The sequence below is a fragment of the Rattus norvegicus genome, chromosome 2, assembly GCF_021556685.1.
Source record: "Rattus norvegicus strain SHRSP/BbbUtx chromosome 2, alternate assembly SHRSP_T2T, whole genome shotgun sequence".
Classification (NCBI taxonomy): Eukaryota; Metazoa; Chordata; class Mammalia; order Rodentia; family Muridae; genus Rattus; species Rattus norvegicus.
The window spans coordinates 54376655-54400667 of record NC_141535.1 but is presented as its reverse complement, the minus strand read 5'-3'; the positions used below and the strand labels follow the sequence as shown (position 1 = coordinate 54400667).

Sequence of the window (24013 nt, the reverse complement as noted above, 5' to 3'; positions counted from 1 at the left end):
TAGCATTCTCTGACTCATGAACACATTCACTTGACTACTTATCTTACCCCATCTGTAAATAAAGATCAAGGTGAGAGGGTTGTGACAAATGTCTGTAGCCCCAGATTTGTTCCCCTGGGTGATTATTAACTAAGCAGGATCTGCTGACAGCGGATCAGATGTCATTAGATGAAATCAAATGTCCAGGGTTCACTCTGAAGCCCTCATATGTTTTGTGTCCAAGTCAGCAGATTCCTCAGTCTTTGTACCTGATACTTTACATAGAGCCAGCCAGCGACGGTCACTTTCCCTGCCAGCGATGAGCTGGATCCAGCTTCTGCTGGCTTCATATTGGTAGGCTAAAATCAGCTTTGGCAGAGGTATTTACACCACAGAGGTTGGCAAAAGCAGATCGTGGTCCTTTTGTAATTCCAAAGAGACAGTAAGGAGGCACAGACAGTAAAAAGGCAGACACATGTGGATAGTTACACTTATGGAAGTAAAAGTAACACCAACTCTGAGAAACCCCTACAAAACCCCAGGCAAATGTCATCTCGAGAAGTCTCTGAAGACGTCTGTGAACCTTGGGTCCCATTTTTCAGTGTCTGTGAGGACCTCTAAAAATGTGCTCATACTGTTTGTGTAACTAAAAATACTTTAAATTGCTTATTGTTTTGTTAAAAAATATGTGCCGATAGTGTAACGTGAGCGTAAATAAGCTTGGTGTTTTAATGTAAATACAAACATATAAACCACAAAATATATGACCAACGTTACCAGTAGAAAGTTATTGCATATCACGTATTTTAAATTTTCAACTGCTCACATTTGAAAAAAATGTTAATTAGAATAATATATTTTAATTAATTCAATTATCTAAATTATGAATTCAATATGCAGTCAGTATAATTATAAAATACTCTGTATCCATTTTTTACCAAGTCTTCAAGATCTATATGTAGTTGATACATACATATCTCAACTTAGGTGCTAAATTTTATGGTCTTCATTTAGATCTTAAAATGTACAGCTGGAAAAACATATTCACCTTCTATCCTTTTCTAAATACGTGTGAGCGCTTAATTTAACCAGTCAATTAGGGTTCAATGAAATATATAATTATTTTACTCCTCAGTCATATTAGCCATATTCCAAGTTGTCAGTAGCCCCTGGTAACTTAAGTTGGTCAACTCTGACAGAAACAAGATATATTTATTTGTTAGGTAGAAAAAAAAAGATCTACTGTTTCTATACCACTATTTCAGTCTTTTTTTTTCACTTCTACCTCATACTATATGTACCCAAAGTTCCTACTCTGGAGTCCCACTAGATTGCAGAGAAAAGAGCAGTCTCAAAAAATGGTAGCCCTGTTCTTCATAACTATATTTCAGACCATATCAGGATCCATACCGAGCTGTGCTTTCAAACATTATAATGGTGAGAAAGTCCATTTGCCTCTCCACTTTCTGATGTGGTTCCCACATCACTCACATTTGGGTGATAATTAGGGTTGGGGTTAGGGTTAGGATTAGAGGGACTGTCAGGTAAGATGAACTTGCAGCATTGCCAGTCTCCCTGCGCTAACTGTGGCAAGTACACTCACTAGTGTGGTGATAACTGATTGTGCCCAGGTTCGCGTGTTTGCTTAGCACTGTACTCCCTTCCATGGCCTTAGGGTACATGCCTACTTGTGAACACGAAAGGGATCACTTGGTTACTGCATTCTGATTGCATCCTCCTCTCTTGCGCTTATTTTAACCTCCTGCTGTTTGCTCATCACAACCTAGGCTATTCCACATGGTATGTTCGAAGATATAGGTGCATATGCTTTATTTATACTTAAAAACGTATTATATACAGGAGAATATATTATGTACATAAGACACACGTGATATCTATAAATCTATCTATATGTGCATCATCATCTATATACTGGTACCTAGATATCATCTGTACCCTTGGTATACAGTGGGCTACACCATCTAGATTAGTCTAAGTGAACTTTACACTGTTCAAATGACAAAGTCACCTAACTCTCTCAGAATCTGCCCCCACTGTTAGGCAGCACCCAGCTTTTGCCATTGTTATATTTCTAATATCTGGGTCTGGGAGATGGATCAGTGAAAAATGCACTTTCCATGCAAGCTTAGTGACCTGCATTAGGTCCCCCAAACGGCCTTAAGGAAGGCAAGAACTTCCACAGTATCCTTCTGACCTCCAGACATGTACTGTGGCATGTACACACGTGTGCATGCATGCACGCACACGCACACACACACACAAAAATATTAATTGAAAGAAAATCTTTCAATTTTTCTCCCAGTAAGTGGGAGGAAAATAAATTGACTTAATGCGTTTGTGTCTAACCAGTTTTCAAATGATCCCCACAGTAAAAACATCTCACATAAACTCTTAATGCAAACTACTCAAGTAAATGCTCGGTGCTAATTAGAAGAGGTGATTTGTGGTATCATTTTTGGATTGACATCTGCATTTTTCCATGCTGAGTTAGTGCAGTTTTGCAACATTTCATTACTGATACACCAACACTGCTTATTAGGTTATCTTCTGGGAGTCTGTGCTGTGCAGCGTGAACAGGTCTGTTTCAACTGGACTTTTGAAATCAGCTCCTTGCAATATAAAGAAAAGTGAAATTGACAAAATGAGAATTTGAGGGAACTTAGTATTTCTGGTTAATTTAGCTGTCATCTTGGAGTTTCTCCTCACTGTCTTGCCAGGACTCCGGCCCCAAGTCCATCTTAAGTCCCCTTACATATTAATATGCTAGCACTGTATTTTTAAGGAGGTCGTTGTTCAATTTCTTTTAAAATACTTAACAGAAGACAGAGAATATGGGTGGTTTGATATGATTGTTTATTTTGTTTGTGCTAATTATAAACAAGAGGCAATAGCAAATCTCTCCCGTGTCATTAACACACATGTTCATATTACTTTTCACAGAGATAGGCATTTTTCACAAAACAGTCTGGTCGATGGGTTAAGTTTACCTCGTCTGCATCTCTACACAACTGTCACACTCACTGATGGCTTCTTCCCCTGTAGCCCTTGTTCTTGTATCTTGAGCTTCACACTAGACAACTCTCACATTTCTGGAAGCCTCTTGATGGTGTCACTCACCAGGTAATCCAAACACTCATGAGACCTTCTGTTCCCCCTAAGCAACTCAGATCCCAGCATTCCCACCTCTGCCTTTTACTCAGTCATGTGTTCACTCATCGTTTATCATAGACGCATCCTTCCTTATCTTTCCTGTATGCAGTTATCACAGATCTTTTCATATACCTTGATGTGATTAAATTACAAAAGCATGAGAAGCAACTTTATCTTAGCAAAGGCTGACTTATATGATTGAAAATGCTGTTCCGGTCCTCTTCTACTTTGCTAACCCAGGTATACCTATAAATCTGGGCAGTGATCTCTATCCACTAGTTGCAGGATATTAACTAAACACCCGCAGACTCTGTCCCTGCCCCGGATCATTGACATTGAGCTTTGGTCTGCACAAGTTTACCATAGCTTGCCTCACTGTCTTTACACATCAAAATCTTATCTCTCATTTAGTTCTAATTTTAACCCCTCATTTCAACAACTAATTTCTTTTTCCTAGTTTATTTTTCCACTTTTAATTAAAACCCATCTTTTTTCAGTTTCAAATCTTGCCTAGTTCTTATAGTTAAGAAACACAGTTTGGATAACTCTTGCATTAATCCTGTAGTGCTTTGTTCAATGCCAGCAGCCACGAATCGGTCCAAAAATACTTGTTCATTTTCATTTAAAATAATGTAGCCTATGCCCTTTTTACCTGGAGTTGGTTGCAATGTGTTTGGGGAAATGTCATATCTAACCTGTATCTCCTCTGTTATGTCTGTGATCTGTCATAGTCACAGAATGATCGATATATTATAGACCGCATTGTATAATTTGGGAGCATTCTTTGTTGGGCTGTCTAAAGGATACACCAGCTGGATTATTCTAGTTTTCAGCTGGTTCTCTCTGAAGGAAGGAGGAAAGCAGGCAAAATGCCTCAGACCTGGAGAGTAGAAATGGTGTGACTTCCATTATGTAAGAAAAGAAGCTCATTTTCTCCCTCTTCCTGAAAATATTCCAGGAGACTGTAGCCAAAGAATGAATAAATATCACAAGAAATTTAAAGTAGGATTTTTTTCCTAAGGAAAATACCTCAAACTTAGAAATTAAGTTTGGTATATTCCTCTGGAAAAAAATGCCTGCCTCTAATAAATGCTTCTTAGAGGGGCATATTGGATGAACTCTTCTATCTTGAGGTTAATGGATCATTATAAGTTTAGACATATGGGAAGGAATGCTTGAAGAACGGGATCTCTCTTTCTGGCATCTGGCAAATGCTATTGTATTAAATTAAAAATCCAAACTCTGTGTGACAGAACTCTATCCTCTCCCAAGTCTATCACACTTGTAGACATCAGATGAGACATTTGAGCTCAGCTAGAGCTTAGTATAGAAGAGTCCAGTCATCCAGAAGTTTCTCCATGGAGTTCTGCAAAGCTGGTTGGGACAGAATACAATCAAAGCCAATGCAAATTCTCTAGACTGTGTCTGCTGAAACACCAGTGAAGGGAAAGGGGAGAAGAGAGTCCGATGCAGCAGTTGGCTCCTATTGAATCCAGCTGCTAGTCTGTGTCCTCCTTCTGGTTCCTATGCCTGACGTGTTACAAGTCCGGTTCTTCTGTGATATGTTCCAGGTGGCTATGAACTGTTCTGATCACCCACAGGGGAGGATTGCAGCTTTAAATAACCTTATTTTTGTGACAGGAGACGAAAATGAACTCCTGCCTAATTTGCTTTTGGATAACAATTTGCTTAGTGTGTTTGTGTGTGTGTGTGTGTGTGTGTGTGTGTGTGTGTGTGTGTGTGTGAGAGAGAGAGAGAGAGACATAAAAATGTCTTATGTGGAGCTATGATTGTCTTATAACAGAGGTGTAGTAACTTACTTGAGAGAAGTTAAAATTAAGAGAAGCAGCTTGGAAAAGACTGGGGACTAAGGCAGAATAAAACTCAGTGGAAGAATCTACCTAACATGTACAATGTGGCTTCTGGAACTCAATAACTGGACCCTCAGAATGAAAAAGCACAAAACTTTGAAGGCTGGGAAAAGCTGGTCTACTTGTTGTTTTCTGACCTAAATCCTACTTGTTTCTGGTATCTGCCTTGTCTTTTTAAAATGCTTGAACATCTGATTTCTAAGGCACAGATGGTATCTTCTCAGAAATCCAAACATTTCTGTAGACCTTCTCAGAAAGAAAAGTAAACAACTGAGGAGTTGAGAATTCACTCTTATAGTCTGCTATCCAGATAGCACATGGCAGGAGGAGCTTCCACCTTGACTTTAAGTGTGTTCTGAGATGACTAGTTAAATTATCATTACTAAAATTTAGAGTCTGCTTTCTCAGTGTGTTCCCTATATTTTTAAATGAGAGTAAAAGGAAAGTTCACACTAGAACATTTTCAGTCAGTTGTAGACTCGATCTAGCCATTTAGTACTTTATCACTAGAGGCTCCAATAAAACACTACATGACCTGGATTCCTAGAAGTAAGGACAGAGAGCTAGTGATTCACATTTGCGAAGTAAACAAGGCAAAGCTGTCAACCCATAACCTTCCAGTTAAGAATCAAAACGTGTTGGGTTATAGTAACCTCCCACTTCCTCAAAACCTCTCAGTTAACTTTCACATTTGGTCCTACCAAAAATTCCAAGGGTCAGTGTTTGGGAGTGAAGCATGTGAAGGCATGCAAATATATTCAGACACAAGAAAATACTGGGTTTGCATAGAGATGTGTTTTGTTAAGTAAAAATACTTGGAGAACAGGGAGTTGAAATGTTGCCCTCTGTCTGCTAAGGAAAATGTAAAACATTTGGCATTTTATAGCTCTTCAGACTTCCATGGCTGCTACCAGAACCACACCTATAGACCTATGCAAGCAAACATTCTTGCCCAGCACTTCCCTGATTAGGGATAACAGAAAGAGTTATATCAGTATGGTCAAGTTTGCAAGTGATTAACAAAGAGGCCCGAGGAGGCCTCCGAAGAACTGGTGGGGTATTGATAAGGTGTGTCTAGGTGACTTGCAAATAGGGCAGTATTTATGGAAATATTGGGACTAAGCATCAAAGTGGTTGGCAGTCGTTGTCCAATGCAGCAATCATTCTCCAAAGAGTAGAGTACTGAGCTCCTTTCCAACCAATCCAGACTTGTCCCTAGAGAAACCGGGGCATAGTCACCGTAGGTTATTTTTCAAAGAAGTGTATTCCTTCAGATAAAGGTATGTGTTTACAGAGCCCATTGACTGACCCTCTTGGGGCAGCCACACTTGGGCTTGTAAATGACTAGAAAGATGGAGACTCGTGGCTCTTGCTGAGCACATACCTGGGTGTTTCAGAACACACCATCATTGTAAGATCAAAACCTCCCTGGATTCCCTCACCTCTCACCTCCCAGCTTCCCTCTACTTACACCTCTTTGGGATCAGTGCGGTGTTTTAAAAATAGAAATTAGGCTCCTTTGGTCCTTGGGAAATGAGTATAAGAAGTGTTAGTATTATAGAGAATTGTTTATTTTATTTTTTGTCTTTCTCAAAGCCCTGTGCTGAGCAATTTTTTTCTATCTCCAGATTAAACTAAAATGAATTACACTAGCCCTGATATTGGAGCTGTGGGGGGAGGGAGACATCATTTGCTGTGAGTTGATCCTGTGGCTAACAGCCAGGACCTGAAAATCTCTACTACCCATTCTATTTCCTGAGTCAAGTGCTCATGGGATGGAGAATGGACTCCAAACTGTTCTGCATCCTCATGATTGGTGTTTCTAAAGTCTAAGGCAATGCTAGACTTGCTAAGATTTCTTCTACAATGGTCTTGTCCACACACTCACCACCTCACGGGGCTTTGAATGTTTTATCACAACCACAGTCTGTAGCTGCTTGCCTTGACCTTGTGCCTTTTCTGATTTGCAGGTCTCAGGTATGGATCTTTGGCGGGTGTTCTTAACCCTGGCACTGGCAGTCTCCAGCGACATGTTTCCTGGAAGTGGGGGTGAGTTCTGCGTTCCTTTTCTCATCATGTGGTGTTAAGAATCAAAGTTGAGCTGTGCTAAATCCAAACGAAATCATCTACGTTTTAGGGAACAGCAAACGGGAAACCTGTCTTAATTTTAAAATCATAACCCAGGAGGGCCGCTCTGGGGACGTGTAAGTGGGGCTGTAATAGTAGGCTTTGGCATCTGGCATTTTCATATTGGAAATTGATGTTACATAATGTGCTGGGGCATTTATGAAGACAAGCCAGGTCTCCGGGAGAGATATTAAAATCACACCAAGGCATTATTAGCCTACTAATCGCTCAGCTTGTCTGTGACTAAGCATAGCAGAGTCTGTTTCCAGAGCTTGGAACGCAGTCCTCTTAATCATATTCTCTGAGATGGAAATCTTCAGGTTTCCAATGAATTTGTTGCCCTGTTCTCTGAATGGTTTCCATTTGGCTTAGTTCCAGAGGGAAAAGACATCAAAACTAGGTGACTGCCATACCCAGAAGTTGTGAGCTACCTTAGTGGTCTGAATACTTCCCCTTATATTTTTCTTTTATACTTTCCTGGTCGTCTCAATATTTTCAGACTCACATGTCATAGCAGAAACAGCAAAGAATAATGCAAGTGGGTGTGGGGGTGTCTGTCTGGAAAGAAAAGTGTCCTCGCAAAGGGTTGGCAAACTTCTTGGAAGACTGTCTTGAGCATGTGGCAGTTTTCTTTGCCAGGGTTTCACTAGAGGGTAGAAACAATATGTTTTGCCGTGCTGTGGCACTGGACTCTACTGTTGCTTTAAGCGTAGCCGATTCCCTTACTCAACACCCAGCTCATGTTGGAAAACACAGTTTAATGGGCGACTTAACGCCTTAAGATGTCCTGCTGACCTTGTGACCAAAAATAAATGCCCAGTCGTGAGCTGCTGACTGTGTGAAGGGCAGCTTGGAAAGGGGAATGGATAGAATGTGTTAATTGATTTCTTAAAGCGATCCCCCAAATATTTATAGAAAAGAAATCATAATTGTTTGAAATGTTTTCGGGTCTCTCTGGTGTTATAATGTGTTATAATGTCAACATTATGCAAGTCAGATGTGGAGAGAATCACGGGCCCCACCTCAGCAGTGTTTCCCAGGGCTGCTTTTAGAGCCTGGTTCCGAGCCAGAGAATGACAGTTCAGCTCCTCTGCCATTCCAGAGTCATGGTGGTTTTAATCTCTCTTTTCTTCACTAAGGTGACTTTCAGTCCATGGGGCAAGGCTTGGGGAGTGTAAAAGCCTGTGAAGTGAAAAGTACAGCATAAGAATCATTAAAGAAGATGGAAAACACATCCCAGATTAAGAGATGAGAGCTTGGGTTACTTTCAAACCTAGAGAATTTCCAAGTTCTGTTCAACAGCTTAAACATTTGCACACCCTTCAACTTCATAAGAAGAATGAAGCCCCCCAAAAAAGATGGCCTATTTTAAATTAATTTCATTATCTATACTTATGATATACAGTGGTATAAGCACTCTGTCTGAGCATGCACGTTCGCGTACATACACATGATTTCCTGTTTTTTTCTCTGTGACAAGAGAAACCGTGATCTACTTGTATAGCAGAAATCCTGAATACAATAATGTGCCCTTAACCTCAGTCCTCTTGGTGTCTATTAGTTCACTAGACTTAATACTGCGTATTCGCTGCATTGAGCCCTATGGATGGCCAATCTACCATGTCCTTCCCCTACCCCAAATCTGGTAACCACTGTTGTCTCTACAATTTGACCTTTTATTTGTAAAATTACACATTGATGCAACCATGTTTGTTGTTCTTTCTAGATCTGACCTCTTTCACTTAGACTGATGACCACTTTCGCTTTAGATCCACTCACATTGTGGCCAGGAGCAAGAGCTTCAAGCTTTAAGTCTGGGCTGTTTCATGTCTTGACTGTTATGTATAAGGATGCAATGAGTACAGAAATAGAGTCCCTTACACAAAATGGTGATTTTCACAGCCAGTTCCAATATAGCTTCTGAGTTTTCTTTTTAACAATTTCTGTTTGCATCTTGTTGGCTCAAGGAAAGAACAGTAAGAAAATGAAACATTTTATAGTAAATACAAATCATGTATTTTTATTTCCCAGTCCTTGTGTATAGAGAAGAATTTAGCAGAGGAAACATTGCCCTCTTTCTTTTCTTGTTAAACTAAGCAAATTTAAATATTTGAGTATTTCAGAAAACGTTCTTAAAATAGCCTGAAGAATAAAAATAGGGTATGTTGTTTGCTTAAGAGGTTTTAGACAAGCATGTTCAAGCATGCTCATGTGTGTGTGTGTGTGTGTGTGTGTGTGTGTGTGTGTGTGTGTGTGTGTGTGTGTGTTTATCTGCCACATACCTAATATCTTCAGCCAAACTTAGCACATGACACATTATGGGTCACGATCTCGGATAACATTCATGGATCATGAGTTTCTTTTCTTTTGCCAGGTCTGGATCAAATTATTTTATTTTCGATTTCCCTCTTTCAGTATAAGGCAGACTAAAAACTATAGGCAAAGAATTAAAAACAACAGAGTTTTATAATTCATTCTTTGCTTTGGCTTGATCAGTGTGATGTGTGGCAGTATTGAATGGGTTATCATAAGAGAATCAGCTGTAAAAATCTGCCCCAGAGGTAGACTGAAGATGACAGGCCTGTATGGGAAAAAAGAGCTGCCTCTTGACTACTTAAGCAGGGCTCTACTTGTTAAGGCAAATACACAACTGGAAATATATTGGGTCTGAGAGGATTTTTTTAAATTAAATTTAATTGCCCTGTGGGAAACGTAATGGGAACCAAACATTGAACAGTGCTGTCATTGTATTGTTTTTAATATTGCAATAGCAGGGTTTTTCTTCCTTAATGTGAGGCTCCATATTCCTCTCAGTGCAAGTTTATATATTTTCATGGAGAATTCCTTATTCCATTCTTAAGAATGGGCAATGTTGTCTTATATTTAGAAGGCTTTACCAGGTCAATCTATCCACTAGTTGTAGCTGATGTATTGCTGGAGAGGAATGAGCATAAAGATCTGGTGTGTATAGGAGTGCCTTCTATAAAGCATGTCATTTATCCTTATATAGCACACAGTCAGCTACTCAGCTTCCCCTTGGGCCTCAGCAGCCTCAGGAAGAAGCAAACAAATCCCTGACATGCAGAGACGTTCAGTCTGTCTGGGACAGGAAGCTTCTGGAAGTGATTGAGAGCCTGACTCTTCAATGTCTAGCTTTCATAATGAGGGCAAATCATCAAGATTCTCTGAATAAAGTAATTCAAAGTGAACTGGAATCATTAATTCACCAAGGTCACTGCGTAGACATCTCTTCAGCACTTCCTATTTTCCAAGCTAGAATTTAGGGGCCAAGATTAATACACAGAAAGTCTTCAACAAGTCATCATAAGATTAGGTAAGTATGGTGAAAGTTAGAGGATAGGATTCTCTCTGTATGTGAACTGTGGGAATGGCCCAAATCATACTACATTGGAGTAGCACTGAATATAGAAAATTGTTCATTCAGTTACAAGTTATACAATGTTCAGTGAATGAGCATGCAAGGAGTAGTTTTATTAGATGCATTTAAAAATCAACAAATATCTTCTGAGCACTTCCTTTATAGACAAGAAAGGTGTCATTTGGCAAAGCTCACTGTACATGAGCACTCTGTTTATTTCTCTTGGAAACAGACTTAAGGCGGTTGATTTCAGTCAAATTATACAGTCTACAGATGGCAAAAGGATTCACAGGCAAAGACAGGACTTGTCTGGCCTCAAAAAACTGGCAGTCTATGGAAAGGAAGAAAAAGTATGTGCCAAATCCGTCAAGTGATAATCTTTCTCAAACCTGTAAGCAAGCCAATCAAAATAAAAGTCAAAACAAAACATGGAATGGAACATTATTTATGCATTTTAATATTTATAGACTGCATATATACTATTTGAGTATGATATTTATATATAATATATGAAAGTTTATGTGTATATTTATACATATAGATTATACAACCTATTAATAATAACTATAGGCAAAGCTCATAATTTACCTCTCCCCACTCTGGAGAAAGCTTCTGCAAAACGCATTGTATCTTTCTATACCATTTATAAGAAAAAAAAACTTTACTAGAATTATATGCCATGTTCTAAAGGAACCAGAATTCAGCAAGTATTGTTCTTTTTATGTTTTTGAACAGTCTTTATAATTATATGTAGAATAACAAGTTTAGTTGGTAGATTCTGCTGATCTTACTGTTCAACAGGAAATAATTGCACAGTAGGGGGATTTTATTGTTTAAACAAACTCTACACCACTACAGTTGAAGCTACACATGGTCATTAGAAGTTGCCAAGCCATCCGGGATATAGTTCAAAGAAGTATTAGAGTCACAGTTGGAGTTGATAAACATTAAAGGGTGTCCCTTTAAACATTGTCAAAAAAGGAGTAATTTAAAGCTTTGGCTTCTCCCTGAAGTGAGTGGAGAAGCCACAGACCTTTCAACCTCAGTTTTCTTGACTATCCAAAGCAAGAAGAGTTTCATAATCTGTCTAATGTCATGGCTCACGTCCATGTACATCAACAATCCTGTGTCATCCTGACCTCCTCATATCACAAATGTACTTTGACATTGGACTTCAGCATGTTAGAGCAAGCCAGGTGACTGTAGATAGTGCCAATGAGAGATATAAGCAGAGTCATTTGTAAACGATGGCACAAAGTAGACTTTGGGCATTTTTATACTTTTGGGGTTCCAAGAGGAAATTAAAATTGATGTTTATGACTTCAAGGAGCATATAGTTTATAGAACATAAAGCAAAGATGTAAACATAATTTAGTTATGAGTACCCTTAGTTATTACAGAGTTTTAGGCTAGATAATAACACAATTAGAATTCCACCTTGGAAATATTAGCAGTAATAAGAATAATTTGAAAGAATAAGTAAAGAGGAACTGAATTAAAATAGGTCAAAAGAGAGATAGTCTAAGGGTGACAGGATTGTTAAATAAATAAATAAACAAACAAATGGCTCATGATCAGAGAAATATTAAGAATATCTTAAGTGCACTATTTGTGGTTCAATTAACAGGTAGAACTTTGAGAATATCAGTATGTTTTTATTTCACCCATTTCTAAATTTTCACACATTTAATTAAATGTTATCAAAAACATCATTGGCTCACTTTTAATATAGTAGAGTCGTGGAACACAGGTCAGCCTGCTGACAGTAAAGTGTAGGGGTCACAGGGTAGTCCCACTCTGCATAGAAACATATCAAGCCTGGGGAAAGAACATCATGTCTTTAACACTATATCTGGCATTCTTTTTCTAAATCCTCTTACCTATGCCTAGCCCAACTCCTATGACCCTCTAGTCACCTGTGTTTGTGGCTAGCACGTGGCATAGATGACCGCACAGCAGCAAGTCTATCATGTGGACAGGAAACTGAATTCTCTTTCCATTAAAGTCTTTAGGCATTCATTACTGTATCTCAAGACTTTAACAAACTCTTCAACGTTCTTTAATTACGGAGTATGTACTTACCTCATATAATGCAACAAAATGCAACCAAGATGTGCTGAAACGCACAATGCTTTGTGCTGGGCAGAATCCTGGAAGGTGGCTACGTTTACACAATACCTGAGTCAGCTTAATAAAGACCCTGACAGTGTAGGTGATTAAGTTTATGTCTCAGCTAATTTGTAAGTAGAAGGCTTGGTACCACCCATGAGTAATCCAAGTGCCCACGACAGATCATCTATCCATTTATCTGACTTAAATCCCAGTTTTTCCAGGACAAGAACCTGTCCTGATTTACAAAATGTTCCCACAGCACCTTGATTCAGTAACCCAAACTGAGACTCCTTTTTTGAGTTGACAGGGAAGAGACTGATGAAAGTTAATTGGTGTGGGATACCTGAAAATTAGTGGCTGTTCATGAGCACACCTGGTTATCTGCCTCTTTCTAGAGGTCAGTCTAGTCTCAACTACACAGAAGCCCATGCTAGCTTGGACTAATTCAGCCAGGTCCCTCCATCACAAAGCACCTGGGAGAACCCTCAGAGAACTATCTTAGAGTCTTCTGACCTATGGCTGATGGTTTTAATTTTCTCCTGATTGTCATCCTCCTCCTCTTCTTGCTCCTCCTCCTCCTGCTTCTCCCCTCCTCTTCTTCCCCATTCTCCCTCTCCTTCTCCATCCTCTATTGAAGTTAATATAGTTGTTTTCCCAGTGCTGATTCTAATTAAAACTTTAACTTTAAACTCAATGTGATAATGATATGTAGGTCTATCAGATTCATCAACCAAAGTGCTCTCGTGGCTTGGCTTCAGGTCCATCTAACTGTTTATCCTCACTACTGTGCCTGACTTGTCCTCAAGCGCTCACCAACATCCCCAATACCAAGAAGAACACTCATTTCTTTTTTGAAGCAGCAGGCTTTGGGGTCCCATATTATCTTAGCCAACACTAGTTCATATGTTTCATATGTTTACATAATGCTGCCAACATCATCTTCTAGCCCAGAGCAGCACTTCCTTGCTGTCTGCAGTAGAAATATAGGGACGAATGCTACTTGAGATCTGACTGCACAACTGATCACCCAGAGAGAGTATTTCTTGGTGTCCTGTATGGAGACTACTGGACAGACCAAGAGGTCCTGGGGTCTGGAGAACTTCATCAACCTCAGTTGTAAGTCTTTTCTCTGGTCCCTCATTCCCCAAAGTGACTCAAAACGAATCAACAGAATCTCATAAATACATTTGCCAGAAGTCTCTGTTTCTGGTTCTATGAAAATGTATCATCTTAAGCCATATCCTTAGCAGTATTTCCATTATGCTTCCATGACATGGATGAGAGTAGTTCATGTCTCAATCACTAGAGAAGTGTTTCATAATACTTTTACGTAATCTTTTACCAAGAATATAGGAGGGAAAATGTGAATAGGGGGACTAGCATGATGTTTGGGTCCATTTTCTAAATGAAGTTGCAATGACATCTATGCTTGAAGCTGTGTAACAAGTTTGGATTGAACTCGAAGGAAATAGCTTCAAAAGAGTAGGACTGACAGGATGGAATTACATATCTTATGTAATAATGCATTATCGGTGTGGAAGTCACTAGACCTTCAGATATGAAGAATATTCTCTTCATCCTTGTGTCTCATCCACTGGTACTTTGATAAATATCTTTTTTGTTAGATGAATGAATAAATCAGCATCAAAATCTTGACCTGGGATTTCTCCAGTCCTGTCCCACAACTGTCCCTGCTACTTTGAATGACCACATCTAAGCAAGGTACAGGTTAAACTTGGATTCCCGTACCGTAGGAAGGATCTAAAATTAAATTTTCAATGGTAGAAACTGGGATTTATGGATTTTCTCTGAAACTGGAATGATTTTATTTACTGCTTCATATGGGCCTGATGACACCAGGACTATAATTTTGCTCCATGCATTAATGACCTCAGAGCATAATGTCCTTCCTACATTCAGGTCACTGAACACTGTCTCCTCCCACCATGCCAGCCACTGGCCAACACCATACATTGAATGAACAGGCCCCTCAACACCATCACCCTGGCACCATCTCTACCTGTGCCCCACCTACCTGATAAGTCTGCCCAAATATTGACAGACACAGAAACATAGAAGACTTGTAGATCCCATATCAAAGATCTCACTGCCCTTCTGGACATTGAACTTGAGATTATGAAAGACTCTGACTTCAGATCCTATAAATACCTGAATCTGGTTTTTTGAACCCATTTCCTAAATAACAGGCCTCCCTAGTAAAAGATATGAAGCTCTCCTGATTATTGTAAGTAAATATGATATTAGAAAAATCCTTAACTTCTTAAGCTCTAAATGTGAAAAAGAGAATTAGTGTTGTACCATACCAGAGATTGGTGATGCTTGGCTTCCCCAAAATGAAATAAGAAGAAAATTAATAGGAACTATAATTGATTATAACTGTAAAGGCCTGTGAAGGTTAGAACATAATCCACTGGAAGAAGATGTATTTAGCATACATAAATCACTTAGAGAGGAGCCATTTATTCTCAAGAAGGACTACTTTCATCCCTCTAACTTTTGGCATCATTTCTCCTCCACCCTTCATTGATCTGCTGCTCCTTTAGTTTGCGGAGTGGGGGCAGGGGCATGTTTTTCTTAGCAATAGCTTTGTTAAAAGTATGTGCTGTAGAGAGGACAGGGGCCTAGGGAAGCAAATGAAAGACAATCACTTCAGTAACTTCATCCTGAGCCACGCAGTTTGGTCAGACTTTGTTAAGGGTAGAGCCTATGCTTACCAAGTGGCTCTTAATCTTCTAATGCTTTTAATACAGTTCCTAACATTGTGGTGACCACCACCACCCCCTAGCCATAAAATTATTTTTGTTGCTACTTCATAACTATAATTAAGCTACTGTTCCAAATACTAATGAAGATATCTGTGTTTTCCAATGGCCTTAGGTTACCCCCATGAAAAGGCCATGTGACCCAGAGGTTGAGAAAACTGGGGTAGTCTGAAGCAATGGACCCAAGGTGCCATGCTCGGATTGCCCTGAACAAGTGGACAAACTTGTGTATCATAAGACCAGAGTTTTCTTTGGTGGCTAGACCAGTACCACATTTTCTGAATGTTAAGTGTGGTCATCTAGCTCTGTAGGTCATCTAGCACCTGAACTGCTGGTACTGGGTATATACTAGTATAAATTTAGACTGTACGTCTCTGTTTAGTCTGCATGTTTATTTAGGCCTTAGGGTTTGCAGAACCTCAGCTTAAGGCCAGAAACAGTCACTAGTAACTAGATGCGTATGCTCTCTTTCTATGTTGTCTCAGTGGTCATTTACTTGAAGCAGGCTTGAAGCAGGTTATTTCTCTCTTGTGTAACAGATGAGAAAAGTGAGGCTCAGAGAATGTAAGAAACCAAAGCCACTCTAGAGGACGCTGTCATTTGTGGTAGACCGCTTTGCCACTATTGCGCATACTGCTTGCTCTGGGCTTTCATTCCTAACACCTACCACTTTTAGCCTCATCGGCTCCCTCGGGCTACTTAGAACTACCTTTTCCTGTGCCTGAAGAGCTGGTAGAGTGTTTGTGTCTTTGGGGTTTTCCTTAACCACTGCCAGAGAATTATCAGCACAGCTCCCAAGGGAACTGAGCCAGATACTCACCTCTTCCCCCTACACCACCAGGGGACAATACCTTCACCTGCTCTGGTGTCCAGTTGTTAGTGTGTGTGTGTGTGTGTGTGTGTGTGTGTGTGTGTGTGTGTGTGTACGCAGGCTATGTACATGTATAAGACAAACAGAGGTCAATCTTCCGTGCCACTCCTTTGGATCTGCTTCCTATTTTTGAGGCAGGGTCTATCACTGGCTAGGCAAGGTCTATCACTGGCTAGGCTAGTCGGTCAAATAAGGCCAGGGGTCTGCTTGTCTTCTCTCTAGCACTGGGATCATAAGTCTGCACTTGCATGCCTTTTAAAAATTATTTCTTTCATTTTTTGAGATTGTAATATAATTATATCAACCCTACCTGTTCCTCCCTCCACACTATCCCTTATATCCCATCTTTCTCTCTTTCAAATTCATGGCCTCTTTTTATTTATTTATTTATTTATTGTAATGCGAGTGCTGGGGTTTGAACTTAGTCCCCAAGCTTACGCAAGTACTTTCCCGTCAACTTAGCTGTCTCCTGAACCCCTAAAACAATTCCTAATACCTCATAGCCACATGAATATTTGTCTCAGGAGCTTATTTGGGGGGACTTAATCTAAACGCTTTACATGGCTCAAAAATGGTATTCAGATGCAAATCTGATAGAGTTCAGTTAAGTTATCCTAAGGTAGAAAGAGACAGGCTTGGAGATAAGGATAGGTGTTCATAACGCGCCTGCCAAAGCGTTCTGGGTCCCACCCTTGCCTATGCATAGCTTCATATAGCACTTATGTTGATTCTACACAGTGGGTTTCCAAATAAGATTTATTTCAAACAAATAATTCAGCAATGTTTTTAAAAGGTGACAGCCAGTGGGCAAGGTCATAATTTTTCTTCTTGGTCTAAGCACGTCTCCATTGTGGGGATTGCTATTCTCTAGGCACATGAGTTACTGCTGGAGACTGCTTTATGAAGATCATTGCAAAAGTGCACTACTCCACTACATCTACACAGGGAATAATTTTTATAAACAATGGATACATGTTCAGTTGTGACAGACATAAAGGATTTCTGGGTGATGCTTTAGGCTTCTCTGCCACCAGTTATGCCACCTCATGCCCACTGCCACTCACTCAGGGCTCGGCTTACTTCAAAGCAAAGGACGGAACTAATTTGTTCACATTTTAGCTATGAGCCTTCAGCTGTCATTTAAGTTCATTTAGTATTTTCCAGTTATCTCAGGGTCCTTAATCGACAAAGTCAAATCCGTAAATTTTCTAGGAGAACTCAGATAGTTCCCTCTTCCCGGAAGTGGCTGTGTGGGACCTATGTCCACATGTCTTTTCTATGAAAGCTAGACATTCATCTATAGTCAAGAATTAGGAATCAAACCCTGAATTTCCCTGCCTTTTGGTTACTTTCTATGTATGACAGAGATGGCTCACTAAAAATCTAGTCTTTTATGACACCTTAAATATTTTCTTACAAGAGATACTAAATCAGAACAGTATTTGAAGCAGAAACTCACAGAACATGGTTATGATAGAGTCAGAGATCAAGATTCTATATGAGGATTTTTTGCTCTTAGTGGACATTATTGACATGTTAGGTCAGATAGTTTTTCTGGGGTAGGATATGTTCCATGTATTATCGCATGTTAGTGACATCGTGACTTCTATACCCTGGAGACCAGTAATGCTTTCTCATCAGCTCACACCGGAAGTGCCTCCACATATGGTTAAGTGCCACCAGGCAGATGGGGCATAAAAAGAAATTCTATTTGAAAACCACTAGTCTAAATCCATTGGGTGCAGGTTGAACTGACTGTCCCGTGGTTGCTACACCGACTGAGATGTGCTTTTAAAGGTAAAGCAAATATTTACACCCTCAGTCACAGTACCCCCATTATCTTCTCAAAGGTTCATTTGCTCTTTTATTTAACTACTTTTTTTTCCAGCCAGGTGCTAAAAATCCATAAGTTAGCCTTTAAGAAGGCAAAGGTTCCCAGCTAAAAGGGTCACACTGAAAAAGGTGATCATGTGAGGTATGCCATAGCAAATGTATGCTTCTAAAGTATACAAAGTGTCGTGAGTGCCCTCACCCAGTGTGTGTGGGAGAGATTAGAGAGAAGGCTGCTCCTGCAGCAGCAGAGACAATAGCAAGCCAGCTGGTCATACGATTAAAGTTGAATACAGGAACCCAGGAATTATCAGCTGATGGTGATTGATGGGTGCCCTTGCATCCAATGTCACGAATGCACGCATACTGCCCATGACAGCTAAGGTGTGTGCTGACAGTATGCACACAGCTCAGTCTATCATTTCTCTGGGCCATTCTTAAAGTGCCCTCACAATCTGAATGAGCGACTTCAGACTTGATGTCTTTTCAAAGACAGCTTCTATTTTTTTCCCTCTTTTTCAAAATACTCCAGTGATAGGAAGAAATCAGACAAAAATAAAAAAGAGAAAAACATTACAAAACAAAAGTCAACCATAAAATAAGTACTGGGAGCATTATGGACTTACACTAGGTCAAAGAGACACTCAGGTCCAAGTATGCTCCTTAAACAGAGGAAGCGTGTGTGTGTGTGTGTGTGTGTGTGTGTGTGTCTGTGTGTGTGTGAGTGTGTCTGTGTGTGTGTGTCTGTGTGTGTGAGTGTGTGTGTGTCTGTATCTGTGTGTGTGTCTGTGTGTGAGTGTGTCTGTGTGTGTGTGTCTGTGTGTGTGAGTGTGTGTGTGTCTGTATCTGTGTGTGTGTCTGTGTGTGAGTGTGTCTGTGTGTGTGTCTGTGTGTGTGTGAGTGTGTGTGTGTGAGTGTGTGTGTGTGAGTGTGTGTGTGAGTGTGTGTGTGTCTGTGTGTGTGAGTGTGTGTGTGTCTGTGTGTGTGTGAGTGTGTGTGAGTGTGTGTGTGTCTGTGTGTGTGAGTGTGTGTGTGTCTGTGTGTGTGTGAGTGTGTGTGTGTGTGTGTGTGTGTGTGTGTGTGTGTGTGTTGGTTTTGTTGACCAAAAAGAAACACAGGGAACACAATGAACACCTGCTTGCAGACTTGGAATCGGATTCTATGTATATAGCCAGGAATACTCCAGTTTTAGTCACAAGGAACTTGAAGGACTATCACAGACTTTCCAGTCTCTACTCCACTGAGTTCTACATTAAATAGCCCATAACCAGGAAATTCCACGTAAAAGCTGGTGTTCTGGGTGGGACCATGTTTATATTAAAGGCTACAGGATTTCTCATCTAAAGCTCCAATGGAGGCCGGTGATTCCTTGTTCTGACCCAGAGGTACTCACAGCTTACACAGAACAGTAGTTGTTAGCTTTAGGCTGTGCTGCACTAACGATTATGACTCACGCTTGCTTTGAAACTCACCATTGTCAGTCATGCTTTTATACGGAGTGCAACAACTTCAACATCAGTTAACATAGCCCCATGAATGGGCAGTCACATCTCAGGGCTCCCAGCAAATGCTTCCTGTCATTTGTCCCCGACAGCCTCAGAATTTAAAACCTCGTGGAACCTCCCTGATAGACATCTGTGAGCATTGATTAAAAGGAGTGTGTGTGAGGAGGAAGATGCCTGCAAAGCCAACTGTTGAAACTAATATAGTTGATGTGGGATTAAATTTCACTCTTGCGTTTTGCCAACAGAAAAAAATTCCATCTGCTATAGTTAAAGTTTTATCTTATACAGAACATTTCTCAGGCTGAGCTGGCACATGCTTTGGAAATAATCAAGCCACACTGGGGTTTTTTTGGCCCTATATGGGACACACACGACTGACAGGTAGATCTTTTGGCATGTGAGGTTTTCTCATTATTTGAAAATCTCAGTTTGATTATTAATACACCACAGTCTCCATATGCATCCTTGGAGTCAACCAATCCTAGGATAAAAATATCCTCTTTTTTTACCCCAGTGTTGAGAAACGCTTGGATCTGCACATGTTTATCTGGTACTCTTGAGCCCGTGCACTGATGCTAACTGCATTGAATAATTACTGCTTTCTTATATCTATTCTCTCAGATCTCACATAGCAGAGGTATATCATACTGAGTAGTCAGTGATGTAAAACACTGGGTATGTGCCACTAGTGTCCCACTGTAACACAAAGGGCTTAAACCTGGATGAATTTGAAATGTTAGTAATCCTAAGACAATTCCCCACAGGTACCTAGGCACAGTGTACTTGTAGTAGAAGAAATAACTATGCCACGTGTAGCATAAACATGGATCGATAGCCTTTATGTAGAGTTGACTCTGAATCTCAAATCCCTGTTATAAGGTAAATTATCTTTAGTGTCTCTAACTTGAAATTGACCATGCTTTCCGTATGTATATATATATATATATATATATATATATATATATATATATATATATATATACAGGTAATAATATGTTTGAGAAATACTTTTGAACATTTACTAACTTCCATAGTATTTCTATATAATTATAATCATTCGGTGAACAAAAGAATTGTAAAATGAAAATAAAAAACACTGTTGTCAGGGAGCTTTCCTTGAGTAAGACTTGGAAAGGTGGGAAGTAGAAGGTCATGTGAGAAAGACAACAGTCTGGAAAATAAAATAAGAATAATGAAATCACCTAGTATTTTAGATTAGGTGTAGAGTGCTACAGAAGACTGTCCATTTTCTCTCCATCAGCTCATATACAGAAGCCGATCTTGAATATTTTATGTCAGTCCCCTAAGGGTTAGATGTTAGAATATAGTTTAAAAGCATAAGACTGAATCTCAATGTCTTTGATAGGAAGCTTTAGGACCAGACATCTATGTTGGAGGGGAAGTACACACTCAGAGAAGTCAATGGGTTACCAAAGATTCAATGTGCTTATCGGCAGAGGCAGAACCAAAACATAGCCTCTACCTGTATGGAGGTTAGTTTTTGACAGCAAGAGTCAGTGCAAAATGAGAGGTGCCAGCTACTCATCTCCCTGCAGAGTGACTATCTGGAGAAGAGTTGCTTCAGGTTCAGACAGTGGCATTAGGATATCACTGTGCTCTCCTGTGGAGCAAAATTTAGGCCCTTGACCGGTGAAACCTTGACTTGCACATAACTTGAACATTGCCATGATTCGTGGAGTTCCACTGACTTACATGACAAAAGGATTCTAAACTCTAGGTTAGAACAGGGTCGAGACAGCAGTGAGCACCGAATGGCAGACAATAAAAAGCTCAAAGTCATTACTTAAAGTCTCACAAGTACGACCTTGCTGGAACTTCAGTCAGCAGTGGGGTGAAGAATCTTTCTACCCACAGGTTTGTGGTGTGAATTAAAAAGTAAAGAGGGGTCATGCCTGGGATGGTACTCTGGAAACTGGAAACTGCAAACCACTGTAGCAAGTTCAGCTGCCTCTTCCATTTCTCTAAAAATAAATTAGAAGAGATAAGTTTGAAGATTTTGAAGATTTTTTTTAACATATAGTGTGTTCATGAAATTGGTCTGTTTAAACTTGGGGAAGAGACCTCAGAGTTCCTATATAAGACCAACTTTGGCTGTGCTTAAAATAAGGGGTAATATTTTGAAAATTACTAATTCACAAACCCCAAACCTACAGATAATGACAAAGTAGAGAAATGCTCTGGAGTCTGGATGGAGTACACATGTGTATGAGTACACATGTATGTGTGCATGTACATGGGTGTCTGTCTGTCTGTGTTGGGTCTCTGTGTGTGTGTGTCTGAATGTGTCTATCTGTTTGTGTCAGTATGAATGACTGTGTGTGTCTGTGGGTGCACATATGACTATGTCTGTGTGGGTGCCTGTGTGTGTGAGTGCGTGCGCGTGCGCAGAAAAAACTCCAAATATAAGCAAAAAGGCTCCTTTGATAAAAAGCCTTTTCCCTCCTCCTGATGCTAAGCTCCTTCAGTCATCCAGGGCTTCATGTAGAAATGGAAACCCATGAGTTATGAGACTCACCTTCCCACTCAGTTCATGTGCTGTCTCCCCTAGCACTCAACCTTGACAGCCTCTGTCATCAACAGCAATGTTAATCCATTTTGACATCCTCGCCTTTCCACCTGCTGCCCTCTAGTGGAAGTGCTGACGAGTGGCAAAATAATAACCAGCCAAGAACTAACTAGTGCACACAGGTCTCCACAGGCCCCCACTGGATATCACTGACCATAGCTATGCCAGGAATTATTAGGACCGCCTCAAGCTGTTTCGACACCATTGGCACACAAGTGACTGGCATATATCCATGAGCTTCTTTCCAGGTTTCAGAAATCTACCACAGAGTACCCTGACTCCCTCCTACCTTCCCCATCCTCTTCTCTCAACATAAACCCCAGATTCCACTCTCTTGAAAAATAAAATAGTTCTTCATCTACCTCCTCAACATTTCGATTTCGGAAAAATTTCAAAGTTGTGGAATTTCTTTTTTGTCAGGCACCAAATGAAAGGGGATCATATGATTGGGTGTTATCAATGTGAAGGGATTGCATCCTAGGTTCTTTGAGATCTTGGGTTCCTTGGTCTCATCCAAGAAGCAATGAAATGAAGGGCCTTTTAAAGGTCATAGAATGTCACACAGCAAGTGGAACAGTTGGCACCGAAATGCAGCCTGGGTAGAGGAAGATCCTCCTGTATTCTTTATAGGGTTCTCATATAGTGCTTAATAATTGCTTGGTCTTCTACTCAGTAATATGAAAATAATAACTTCCATGGGAAATGACGTTCAACCCCATAAAATGGTACTTACCGTATTTATGGCAAAAACCATTCAGCTTTCATGTTGTTAATGTTTAACAATTACCCTGTCTCTCTACAATCCCAACCTCATTGGAAGACTCCTGGGTCCAGAATATCTTAGCAGAGGCACTAAGTTGGGGTGACTTTGGGTGGGAGGTAAAGATTGTAAAAACTACAGGTGGTGCAGTTGATCATAGTTTTCAAGAGGCAGATGCTGTCTCCTCCTACAAGCTTTGAGGGAAACGAAATAGTTATTTGTTTGATAACCAGAAGAACAGAACCTTAACTTAAGTACCAATATAAATGCCTACCCCTGTTCTGCCCCCAGACCACGTGTGATTGCCAACCACTTTGAGCTTATCCTTTTTAGTGTGCGATGGTTTCTCATATTCTTCTTTTCTTAGCTTATTTTAGTAATATTTTTCTTTAAGCCCATAACTGGTGTGAGCTTTCTCTTGGCCAATTTTTCTTGAAAAACAGCTATGCAGCATTCTTCTTAGAAGCATACCCTCTTACAACATCTTCAAACTCTTAATTCCTTTTAGACCTATTGATTTTATTTTATAAATCTTTTGCCTGTTCACAAGTACGTGAGTACATGTATACCTGGTGTCAATGGAGGTCAGAAAGGGTGTGAGATCTGCAACTGGAGCTATGGATGGTTGTGAGCCACAGTGCTGATGCTGGGAACTGAACCGATACCCTCTGCAAGTATAATGAGTGTTCTTACCTGCTGAGCCCCAAATTCTTCTCTAGCCCCATTTCTTCAACATTTTAACTATAATACAGGGAGGGACATATCTCTGTGATGATACTTCTTGGTGGAGACTGAAGGACTTCCTTTGACATTTGGATCCACTCTGTCTCCCTACATGACTAGTATAGGAAGGAAAGAGAAATACCTTGAAGTTGAATTCCAGCTCTCTGACTTCTCATCACTTGGAAACTTTGTTATATACTAGGTAAATTAATTTCTGGACTTCCAGTGCAACCTGTGTTAGGCTACATGTCTGACTCTATGCACCGGACTCATCCAAAGCCTGCAAAAGTCCTTCCTACTCCACACGATCCATGT

The 24013-nt window shown here is 40.1% G+C and overlaps 1 protein-coding gene across 6 annotated transcripts in view; it reads left to right on the top strand.

The window, feature by feature from the left end:
* Ghr (growth hormone receptor) overlaps nucleotides 1–24013 on the top strand; it is a 255583-nt gene that overhangs the window by 104514 nt on the left and 127056 nt on the right. For all 6 annotated transcript variants that reach the window (NM_001437874.1, NM_001437872.1, NM_017094.3 and 3 more), the window contains 1 exon segment: nucleotides 6992–7070. In NM_001437874.1, coding sequence (NP_001424803.1) covers nucleotides 7001–7070 — 70 coding nt within the window. In that variant the 5' untranslated portion in view covers nucleotides 6992–7000.